Here is a 12,345-nt window from a genome sequence, read left to right as displayed (position 1 = left end):
CTGCCCTTTCAGCGATGACCTCGAGTCCAGAGACAACACCTGGGAACACTCAATATGCACATAAATATGAGAGAGTGGATCCCAAGCCAGGGCTACAGGGGAGACAGCCATGCAAATGCCAAGCGCAAACACACACCCTCGCCTCTCGCCCGCTTTCCCCGTGAAACAGCGGACCACCCAGCCCACCAGAAAAAAAAATGTCTTTCATTCCTTTGTCTTTGCTGATCTGCTTTGCTCCGTCAGATGTTTGCTTGCCTTTTGTTTGCCTTGGTGATTTTTTTTTTTTCTTTGACTGTTGTAGTTTGTCTTTGGGCCGTAGGCTCTTTCTTCATCCAACCTTTCTTTCTTTCTTTCTTTTTCTTTCTTTCTTTCTTTCTTTCTTTCTTTCTTTCTTTCTTTCTTTCTTTCTTTCTCATTCTGATGAGTGCAATAGTCTTAATATGGTCATTATTGGAATATTAATTGATTTTTATGTGTACTTTTTTATTGCCCCGCATAATAAGTCCATCAAAAATAGGAACCCGTTTCAGTTCATTTGTTCTTTCTTATACGCGTTTCTTAAATGTGACTTACACCTGAGAATAAAAATGTGCAAATATGGGTAATGCTTGATATGACGGCAGCTGTAGGAATGTAAGTCCCGCCTTTAAGTTAAAAGAGCTTGAAGTATGCAGCTGTTTAGCATGATTTGAGATAAAGAAGCAACATTTTTACCAGTGTTGTCAGATTTTATTGCTGATTTTCAAACAATTTGTTGAAATAATATAGGAGATGTCAGTCTTTCCCCATTCAGGTAGAGCAAATAGCTGCCTGGGGGTGTTACGAATAATGTCTGCTCAATGAGCTGAGCGGATAGTTTACCAAAAAAAAAAAAAAAAAAATCAATTTACTCACCCTCATGGCTTTCCCAACCTGTATGACTTTATTTCTTCTGTGGAACACACTAGATTTGAAGAATGTTTTTGCCTATACAATAAAAGCTCATCCAAAACAACATTGAACTTCACTGACCTTCATTATATGGACAAAATAATTAATAAAAAAAGCAAAATATGTTCTGTTTGTTCCACAGAAGAAAGAAAGTCATACAGGTTAAAAAAAAAACATGAGGGTGATTAAATTCTGACATGATTTTAATTTTTTTAGGGAACTATCCATTTAAATTGACACAGACTATTGTTAGTGGCAGAAGAAAAGACTTTGTACTGTATATATGCACACACAAGTACTCCCATACATTGAGGACACCAAAATATTAATTTGTCAGAAGGCCTGATTAACACAGATGAGGTTGAGCATTTTATTTAATTGATTTTCAGATCTCATTCATCCCAATAATTGAAGCCAGAGGGTGGACTCTCACTTTAGGAATGTTAAAGTCACTTTCAGTCCTTTCGTGTCACCCATTAACCCCCTAATCCTTTTTTTTACTCCTGCAGGAATTGGGAGCCGGAGTTGTGTAAAGGCATTCGGCTTTCCCACTGCCTGTGTCTCCATCGTAGACCTGTCTTTAATCAGGGTCATGGCCCTATCCCCTTCTATTGTAACGTCCATAGCAATCATGATTTGGACATTATTCAGGTTTGAGATCACTGTTTCTGGCCAGGCAGGCATCTCTGTAGGGGTTTGTCGGAGTTGATGCTCCGTTCTTTGCACAATCGTGAGCTCTTTCGTGAAGGGGGTGGTAATTCTCCTTTTCCTCCTGAGGGAGGTGGAGATGGAAGGATGAGAGCCGAGAATTGGAGGGATTTTCAGGACGAGAGCGCAGTAGGACAGGTGATGTGGCGATAATGGGTCAGACTAAGGGCATGTGAGGGAGAGAGAGGGGGAAGGGAAGACATGGGAAAGACAGGCATAAACAGAGCAACCTGAAGGAGAGTCCCTCAGGAAGCAGCGGTATATATACTGAAGGGGAAGAAACATTAAGAGAAAATCTCCTAGGACATAGAGAGAGAAGAAAGAAGCAGAGTGAAGAGAAATTCATTGTCCATGAGAATACCTGCACTAGCAGGAAAGCTGAAGTGATGGAAAGAGAAATGACAAAAAAGCCAAAAATATAAACACATTATGCTATTACGTACTAGTAGAGAGAGAGACATAGGCTTCACACAGAAGCAGAACAGCAGACACCAACTCTCATCTGCACTGTAAAAAAACAGCAACTACACATATTACCGTTAATGGGACCTTTTAAATTGAATTCATTTACATAAAAACCCAAGTTAGAGCAACAGAATTCCCCCCAAATGTTGTCCCAACTAGCCAAACACAGTTTTGTGGATAAAGAATTTAAACTTGAACAATATATCTGAAATGTTAAAGAGGCTACATGCGATTTTCTGAAATTTAAACTCGCGACAAAACGGAACTGCTCTTCCTTTCTGCTCGCTCTCGTACGTGCACACTTCACAAGTCATCCGCTGCAAAGAAGTCAACATTATGTTTACAGATGTAAGAACAGTCAAATACATATATTGTTTGAGAAACTAAGTTTGTTTGCTGACTAGCGGTGGTGGCAGAGTGATCTGAAACGTTTAACATGAACGCGCTTGACGTCACATCCGCAGACAGCGCGCGAAAAATCCGACCCGACAGAAAATAGGAAAAATAGGATACAGGCTTATAGGTGCACCCACTGTGAGCTGACAAGGTGTCAGTATGCTCATCAGGAGATGTTTGAGTCATAAATGGTCAAATAAAAAGGCTATTGTTACATTTATTTTGGGGAAAAAGTTGCATGTAGCCTCTTTAAGGGTTTGTGAGTTCCCAGCATGCACTGCAGCATGAATAAATTATATGGCCACTTTATTAGGTACGCCTGTTCAACTGCTCATCTAATCAGCCAATCACATGGCAGCAACTCAATGCATTTAGGCATGTAGATATGGTCAAGACGATCTACTGAAGTTCAAACTGAGCATCAGAATGGGGAAGAAAGGTGATTTAAGTGACTTTAAACGTGGCATGGTTGTTGGTGCCAGACGGGCTGGTCTGAGTATTTCAGAAACTGCTGATCTACTGGGATTTTCACACAAAACCATCTCTAGGGTTTACAATGAATGCACTTTATACAATACAGATTGTTTCAAAGCAGCTTCACAGTGATAAAAATGAAGATAATGATTAAAGATGCAAACGGAATTCAATTCTGCTCTAAAGCAGCTCTACAAAAAGACCATAGTGTCATTATTATATGAAGAGTTCAGATGCAAAAGCCTCTAAGTGCCATCTGAAATTTTCTTCTAGAATGATCATTTTTATCAAGCTCGTATATTTAAGTTCAATAATTTCACTTAAATGGCAATGCAAATTACCTATTAATTGTCATTTAAGTGAAATTACTTAACTTAAATATACAAGTTTTACAAATTTCAGATGGCACTTAGAGGCTTTTGCATCTGAACTTTTCATATAGTGACCTATAAAAGAATTTTCTACTGGACAAAACAAAGCAGTGCTACTCCATGACAACATTTAAAACAATAGTTGTGAGGACCTAAAAATCTGAATGCATCAGGTTGCGTTGAATTTGAGTTTTCTCAACAATTCCTTTTCACAGTGTACATTTGAGTACACATGGCAGCATGTTGCTCAAGACAGTCGTCTGTCTAGTAGAATACAAGGACTGATTGAGCACAGTGCAGCATGTTAAAGGGCAGATATAGGTAAGAGGCCAGGCACAGGGATGCTTAATAAGTGCATGCAGGTAGGAGAGAGCTTTCTCAGCGGGGTCCAACACCTGTCTTCCGTTTACCTTCTCTAACTGAGCCATTAGGAATCCGCTTAGAGTCCCACCATGCTCCAGCACCCCATCTCCCAGCCCAGAGGAGCCGGGAATACCACAACCATATGGCCCTGATTAATGCTGATGGGCCTTGCCGTAGACTATTATCGCTCATTTGTGTCCGTTTGTCGTTTTTCATTTTGTGCGGCTTCAGCTGGGATGGGATTTGGATGTGTTGCGTAAACGGTTTGTGTGATGGCTGTTCCCGTACACATCTATCGCAGAGCATTCAAAAACTAACCCAGCTCATTTTATTTAGTAGATGTCTGCTGTAGGCCTACTTCATCATATTAAAACAGGTATACCAATATTCTGTATCTGAACGTACTGTTTAACATGAACACATACTTGCTCTCAGTGCATTATCTGTAAGTCTGATAGTAATTGTCTTGAAATTTACTTTTTGAAGGCTGTGTTTTTTGTATTTTTTGTATTTTTTTTGCAGAAGTTGAACTTTGATGGCTGGCATGACAGAGCTTTAGAGGGGATGAAATTAGAGATGCGACTAAAGCACTGCATACAGCACGGCAACTAAAATATTTAAAGAATTAGTTCTCTCAAAAATAAAACATTTTGGCCCAAAGTTTTGGCAAAGTATTAGCCCATACAATGAATGTCAATGGGGTCCAAAACAAAAATATTTGACCCACTGACTTTTATTATAAGGATAAATACTTCTATCTTCTTTTGTTATTTATAAATACAAGTATGGTCTTTTGTGTTCCACTGATGAAAGAAAGTCATACAGGTTTGGAATGACTTGAAGATGAGTAAATTATGATAGAAATTAGTTTTTTGGATGAACTAACCTTCAATAAAAATATTAGTGCTGGGCAACAATTAATCGTGATTAATCGCATCCAAAATAAAAGTTTGTGTAGTTTGCATAATATATGTGTGTACTGTGTCTGTATCATTATTTTTGAAGAAAAATTTGTTATTTATACATAAAATATTTGTATATAATATAAATTATGTATAAATACTATATATATATATATATATATATATATATATATATATATATATATATATATATATATATACAGTATATACTGCAAATATTTATTAAATATACTATAAATATTTATTAAATATATTATATTTACAGTACACACACATATATTTTTTAAACACAAACTTTTATCTTGGATGCGATTAATTGCGATTAATCATTGCCCAGCACTAAAAGAATATATTGATAAACTGGTTCCTGACCCATCTGTAATTCTATTATTGACTTTTTTCCTGGTATCCAACTTATTTTACAACGCAGAGGTAAGCTATTTCCTGTACGAGACTCATTAGCTGCTATACGTAAATACCTAGAAGAATAACAAAGTGCAGTAAACGGCAAAACTATTTACGCTACAAACCAGGTGGTTTGATGAACGTTTTTGCACATGTAAGATAACTGGAAGCGACTGACACCAGAATCCTTCTAGCCTAGAAATCTAGACGCACCCTAGCGGCAGCAAAATTTATTTTGCAGCCAGGGTAGTCTAGCAACTCTCCGTTGACTTTCAGAGTTGTAAAAACCTAAATTGGGTCAGGCCAATCACATCGTGTATAGAGTAGGCGGGGCGGGCTTAACATAATGACGACAGAGTTGCGACGGTTCCCTGCTACTTGAAAACAAAGAATGGCAGCTGCTGCTGCTGGCGAACAGTCGACTTTGGCCACGAGTTTTTCTTTGAGAAAAGAGCAAAGAAAGGCACTTAAGTCATTCTTAAATGTGTTTGTAGTTTTGCCGGCCAGATTCAAAAGTTGAATCTATCAACTAACGTTAGCTCCGCTGTTGGGAAAACGCTCTGGTTGGTTGAAGCGCTGTCCTATTGCGTGCAGAGTGAATTTGAAAGACAACCGTTTATCCCGCCCCTCGGATTGAGCCGTGTCTATGGAGAGTTGCCAGACCTAACATCTTGATGTAGGTCTGGCTTGCCAGGCTAGAATCCTTCCACATTCAAGTTAAAAATGGCCGCATCTACGCTCTTACATTCAAAATAAGGTAGATACTGTATATGTGGAGTCACTGCAGCACCAGAAATATTGAAGGCCTTTCCTCTTAAGGGAGAGTAGATGAAAGCTTAAATTAAAATCTGTTTTCCTCTACTAGACTACAAACAAAATACTTGAAAGTATATTAGTTCATATCCAATTTGTCTAATTAATTCTTGGTTTTTACTTGTATTATCAGACACTTCTATTTAGCTTTATCAGCTAAAGGGCCATATCACGAGGATATATAGAGATTAAATTGTTATTTTAATGCTATTCAGGACAACCACAAGCCATCAGATTTCTCAAATAGATTAGAGCACTTCCAAGAGCTCAACCCAGCTCCTCTATCCCCCAAAAAATCCTTCCACCATTCTTGCAGTTTTATCTGTTCTTTTAAAGCTGTGTCATCCTCTTACATAGTGGCCTTGGCCTTCTGTTTCATCTAAAACTCATCCTGGTGCATCAGCCAGCCCTGACAAATCTGTTGAAGCCTCTTCCCACCCCCCGCCTCTTTGCCACTCACTCTGGCTGGGTCTCCGGTCTTTGAAATTCCTGCCCCTTGCTTCCAGCCCAGCTGACATCTTTCTCCAGACGGCATGAATTAAGATTGTACAATAAGACACTTGATGCAGCAGTCAGGGAGCGCTCCTCTCACTGGCCCGGCTCCATGGTGCACAACTAGTGCAGCAGGAATTCTAAAAATAGACAATGCACGCCTGTTCATTCCAATGGCAGTTGTCTTCTCCCCCAACCCAGGCACCCCAGGCACGCAGGCGATTGACAGGATTAAGAGAGAAGAATAAAGACAAGAGAAATGAGAGGAGAACTCCAGAGCCATGGCACAGGGCTTTTTTTATTTTTTTTTTACTTTGTGTCATGCAATATGTAAGGAAAACATGCCAAAAGAAGGGACGACTGATCAACTACATATCACAGCAGTAATTGAGCTTGCATGCTTTAAAAAAAAAAAAAAAAAAAAAAACTGAAAGATTTTATATTGTTTGTTGTTTTTATTTATTATTATTATCATCACTGTTTTTATTATAAAAACTATGTGTTTATACATTTTTCAGGTATATTTAGTGCATGTGTGTTCTGTTTGGGGCCGTTTTTTTTATTTTATTTTTTTAAAATAAATTCATAGAAAATTTATGATAAATGACAGTACAGACTTTTACATTGTAAAAAAAAAATCTGTTTCAAATAAATAAATTGAACTTTCTATTAATCAAATAATGTATCAGTTCCCACAAACATTAAGCAGCACAACTATCAAGATTGATAATAATAAGAAAAGTTTACTGACTAGCAAACCATCATATTAGAATGATTTCTGAAGGATCATGTGACACTGAATACTTGCGTAATGACTGCTGAAAATTCAGTTTTGTTACCATCACGGCAAATATATTAAAGGGTTAGTTCACCCAAAAATCGTTGGAACACAAATGAAAATATTTTTTGTCCCTCCTTTGACAGCCTATGCAACTAGCACTTTGACTCTTAAAAAGTTCATAAAAAGATTGTAAAACTAATTCATATCAATTGAGCAGTTTAGTCAACATTTTCTGAAGAGACTCGACTTTTATTCACATTTAAACATTGATCAGCGAACATAAACAGAAGCTCAACTGAACCTGCTTGATGCGCGAGAACAAACCTCATTGGTTCTTACTGAAGCTCAAACATGCCGCGTAACACGAGAATTAACCTTTTTTGTTCTTCTCGCACATAAAGCAAGCATGCTATAGCTTCCGTTTATCATAACTGATGTTTGTTGATGAATGTTTATGTGAATAAAAGCCTAAATTCAATCTGTTTATCATATAAAGCGATTGTGTCTCTACAGAAAATTTGGACTAAACCGCTCAATTCATATGGATTAGTTTTACGATCTCTTTATAAACTTTTTGAAGCATCAAAGTGGTGATTGTGTGGACTGTCAATTACTTATCAGATAAAGATATCAGAAAAAGATCTTCATTTGTGTTCCGAAGATGAACGAAAGTCTTGGTGAGTAATTAATGACAGAATCTTAATTTTTGGGTTAACTATCCCTTAAAAAAAAAAAAAAAAAAAAAAAAAAATATATATATATATATATATATATATATATATATATATATATATATACTATTTTAAATTGTAATAATATTTCCCAATATTACCGTTTTAATATATTTTTGATCAAATACTGTAAATGCATCATCTTTCAAAAACATTATAAAATCTTTCTTACCCCAAACTTTTAAACGATAGTATATATAAAAATGCCAACGATTTTAGGCGCTCCACTTCACACTATGCCTATAAGAACATCCCTTAACTGTGGTAAAATCATTGTAACAAATGGCCTTGTGACTTATTACTGTATTAAAGACTGTTTTTATTTGTGCCTCTTAGTTTGCATCTGATGTCGGTGTTCTCTTTATCCACTTCCTGTTGGGAGTATTTGCATTATTGTTAATGTTTACACTTTTGTCATCTTAAAGTCTGCACTCTAGACCACAAACACCACTTTCACATCCACTACAACCCCAGACTTCAGAATCAGGTTGTTTCTTGGATTGATTTATCATTATACACATTATTATGAGTTCACCAAGGATGCCTTGAGCAAAATGATTGATGGAATTAAAAATCAAATTCCTGTGCTTTCCAATATACCCCTGCCCCGTTAGCCAAACACACACACCCATAGAGGGTCCCTGTTGGGTGGGAGTGTGGTGACCCCTGAGGTGACACAGGGCTCAGAGGTGAAGGAGGTTGACAGGCTGAGGTGTGATGTGACCTGGGGCTCCGTCTGGGGTGGTTGAATCGCCCGCTCTGTCAGGGGAGGTTGTCTTGGGAGTTGGTTGAGGGTTAGATAGCATTGTGTTTGTGGGTATCTGTCTGTCTTTCTGTCCATATTTGTGTGGACGGGTGGGTCACAGTCCCCATGGCAGTGGTAATGGCTGACAGTGCTATGTCTGCGAAAGTAAACAACCCTAGATAAGCAGCGCTTCACAAGGACGCCAGCTGCAATACGCTAATCTCGTTTGAATTTCTCTGTCTTCTATTCAGCGTGTTTTATCTTATCTCCAGTCCTCTCTTTTCCATGCATGCCTTCGTAACTTTTTTTTCAACTCTGCAACCCATCTAAACAATACGATTGTTTCCATTATACACGTTCTGCCTGCATGTACAAGTGAAGACACAGCATACAGTAGAAGCTTAAGGGTATGATGATTTTCTCAAACATGCCTAATTAAACTTGTTTTAGCTGCAGACATACGCTCTGGATTGAAGAGCAAGCCGAAAGATGGTCTCTCAGGAACTCGGCTGATGGCATTTTGAGGTTGGCGAGGTCACGCCAAAACTAGGCCAAGCAAACACCCCTTGGAGGGTCACCAGCGATGTGCCCGCTCCTTCCCAACAAAAACAGTTGAAACTGTCACTGTGGCATGTCTCAAAGGTACCTAATTGCTTGCTCCTGTCTCCCTCCCCCTTTTTTTCCCCTCTCACAGCACTGCTGTAACTGGGTGTCGAGTCCTGAGCCCTTGGATACTCTAGTGGACCCCATGCTCAATGACTGCCCTCGTGTTTCAGCAGGTAAGCAACCACATCTGCATCATAATTCGCATTTCGCCTCTCTTACCCTTTACTTTTTGGTAACCAAGGGTGCACAAAGGGTGTCCAATCCTCTTTCTGGAGGGCCGCTATCATGCAGGGTTTAGCCCAAATCCTAATTAAACAATTAATTAATCACGGTCCTCAGGATCAGCACAAACTTTCAGGTAAGTGTCTTGGGGCAGGTTGGAGCTGAACTCTGCAGAACATTGGCTCTCAAGGAGTAGGATTTGAGACCCCTGCTTTAGGACATCATGTAGCATTGAAGGAAAATATTGCCAGCTTGAATGGTTAGTTATAATGGCCCCTTATGGATGGAATTGGACAAAATTTGGTGTACTTATTTACAGTGTCCTGATGTCTGTGTGCTCCATGGTTTGTTAGGTTTGGACATTGCATTCAGTAGATATCAAATGGTAATTGAGGACCAACACATTTGAAAAATAGTTGTGAAAGATGGTATTAAGTAGGGGAGTGCAGCAGAGAAACATGTTCCCTTCACAGTTTAAATTGAACAAATATGCCTTGAATAACTTTTTAATCATAATTATACATTTTCTTTAAATATGCTCTAATTAAAACAATAAAACTAAAGGTTAAATAAAAATAAATAAATAAAATCTTATAATTATTTTCCAGGTGAACATTGTGTGTTATGTCAGGACAATCATTCAGTATCTTAGTATCTTTCCGAATAAGGTGTGCGGCTTTGGGCATTGTTTTATATATTAAGGATATGGATGGGTCACAATGTTTGACTTCAATGACTGACTAGTTGATTAAGAGGTCTAGTTTATCTAATTTTGTATTGTTCATTTTTTCATTTTTTATTTTTTTTAATCTTCTTTAATTAGTGTTGTTAGACAGTTTGCACAATAAATCAATGATAAATTATAAAAAGTCTCATCCTGCACTGTTTTTTTTTTTTTTTTTTTTACTTTTACATTTTTTCTTGAGGACCCCTGATCCAATCTGTTGCATCTCATCCAGCTGTTTTTGAATACAGGAATGTGTTTCATGTTGCACGCAATGCTGTTGTAAGCGAACTACTGATCCACAAATGATAAAAATAGGAAATGGGGCATCTGAATAGGTAGGCATTCATCATTAAGTCATTGTTTTATACTATAAAGGCCACAGCCTTTGAAATCCTTGTGTTTTTTTATTTAATATGTGTATTTGAATTGTGCATCAGTTTTCGAATACTGTAGTTTGTCCTTCTGGCCTTGGTTGTTTTTAGTATTTCGAAGCGTGTCCTCAATTCCGGATTACAGCTATAATCTATAATCCAGAGCAGGGAGATGATGAGGTTGACCTGACCATCACCCCTGCACTAAAGAGATGAAGAGCTGCCCATACTTTGACCTGGCTTCGTGAGATGGCATACTCCCTGACAGTATTATAAAATATCATTTGATATTTTCACTTGTGCTTTTGTAGTGAGGACAATACTGCCCTGATTTGACTGTAATCTGGATTTGGGGTGAGGGTGGATTGGGTATTATCCAAGTGAACCATCGTTGAACTGTCAACTTTTGTATTTGTGCATGGCATTTGTTTCAAGTTCAAATGAGCATGCTTTTTTACCCATCTCTCACAGTTAGAGCTGTGATGCAACCTTTTATGGATCTTGTTTTGGGTGTCCCTTGAGTGTTACAATTATTATTCTTCCTCAGATCAATGCCAGCCTCAGTTATGGTTTTGCTGTGAGATGTGCAGCATAAAAACATAATAAAAGAACAATAATATTTTGACATCATAAGCAATATTTATCTCTGACTGATTAACTGAGGCTTGATGGTTTAATTTTCTGACTGTTACCATTACTGTAAATGTAAGAAATAGGGATGCAGGACAGTGACTTTGATTTGATGTAGTGTTTTTTGGGGGGTTTTTTTGTTTTTTTTCCAAGTATCAGTTACAGATATTTTGACCCACCGTGTGTGTGTGCGCGTGCATGTGTGTGTGTGTGTGTGTGTGTGTGTGTGTGTGTGTGTGTGTGTGTGCGCATGCGTGAGCGTGTGTGTGCGTGAGTGAGAAAAACACCAGTACTTGATGACATCATCAAATGTGTTTTTCTGCAAGCTCACCAAAACATTTTAGGTTTACATAAATTTAATAAAAAAAAAAAAAAAATACTATACCAGTCAAATGTTTGGACACACATACTCTATCTATCTATCTATCTATCTATCTATCTATCTATCTATCTATCTATCTATCTATCTATCTATCTATCTATCTATCTATTTATTTATTTATTATATGTAAAGTTCAGACTTTCCTGGTAGAAATAAGTAATAGCATATGTAAAATATCAAGTGGTAATACAAATATGAAGCTATACAAAATTATAAAGTCATTATGAAGTAATTATAAAGTATATGTTTACTGTAGACAAGAAAAATACATAACGTTAGCTGTACATCTTGTTCACAAGCCATTCCAACCAAGTCACCTGTGAAGACACAACGTCTTCCTTTCATTGACAAATTGTTGTGGGAACTGAACCATGGGTTGTGAAGACTGAGTGATTTGATTTTCACTAAATTTCCACTAAAGTTTTAGGATTTATATTTTATTAGTTATCAATTGTAACTGAAAACACACATCTGCATTATCTCAGTATTTTTTTTAAGGCACGGATTCCCTCTCTTTACACGCATTTGTTTTTACACATTTTGTATTCATTATAATTATTTAAGTAAATATTTAGTATGTTTATTAAGCCCTTTCCCTATAGGCACCACTAGCTGATTCCCACAATGAAGTTGATTTTAGGTTTTACGTGTGATTCTCCTTTTTACAGAGTGTGTGGCTATGTTTTCATGATAGTTATGCTGGTTTCACTTGTGCAGGTGTGTGACGGCAAGACATAGAGCTGCTTGTCTGTTACACTTAATCATCTATGAAGCCACGCTGGTATCAGCTTATCATGCTGGTATTTTGTA

The 12,345-nt window shown here is 37.5% G+C and overlaps 1 protein-coding gene across 2 annotated transcripts in view; it reads left to right on the top strand.

Annotated features, from left to right (window-relative positions):
- The window catches only part of arb2a (ARB2 cotranscriptional regulator A), a 186,533-nt gene that overhangs the window by 124,667 nt on the left and 49,521 nt on the right, over positions 1-12,345 (top strand). For both annotated transcript variants that reach the window (XM_084114778.1, XM_084114777.1), the window contains exon 10: positions 9,292-9,376. In XM_084114778.1, coding sequence (XP_083970904.1) covers positions 9,292-9,376 — 85 coding nt within the window. The remainder of the gene's footprint in view (positions 1-9,291; positions 9,377-12,345) is intronic.

The sequence above is a fragment of the Abramis brama genome (assembly GCF_963993115.1).
Source record: "Abramis brama genome assembly, chromosome: 5".
NCBI classification, from domain to species: domain Eukaryota; kingdom Metazoa; phylum Chordata; class Actinopteri; order Cypriniformes; family Leuciscidae; genus Abramis; species Abramis brama.
The sequence above is the reverse complement of the archived record's forward strand: the minus strand, read 5'-3'. Positions and strand labels throughout refer to the sequence as shown.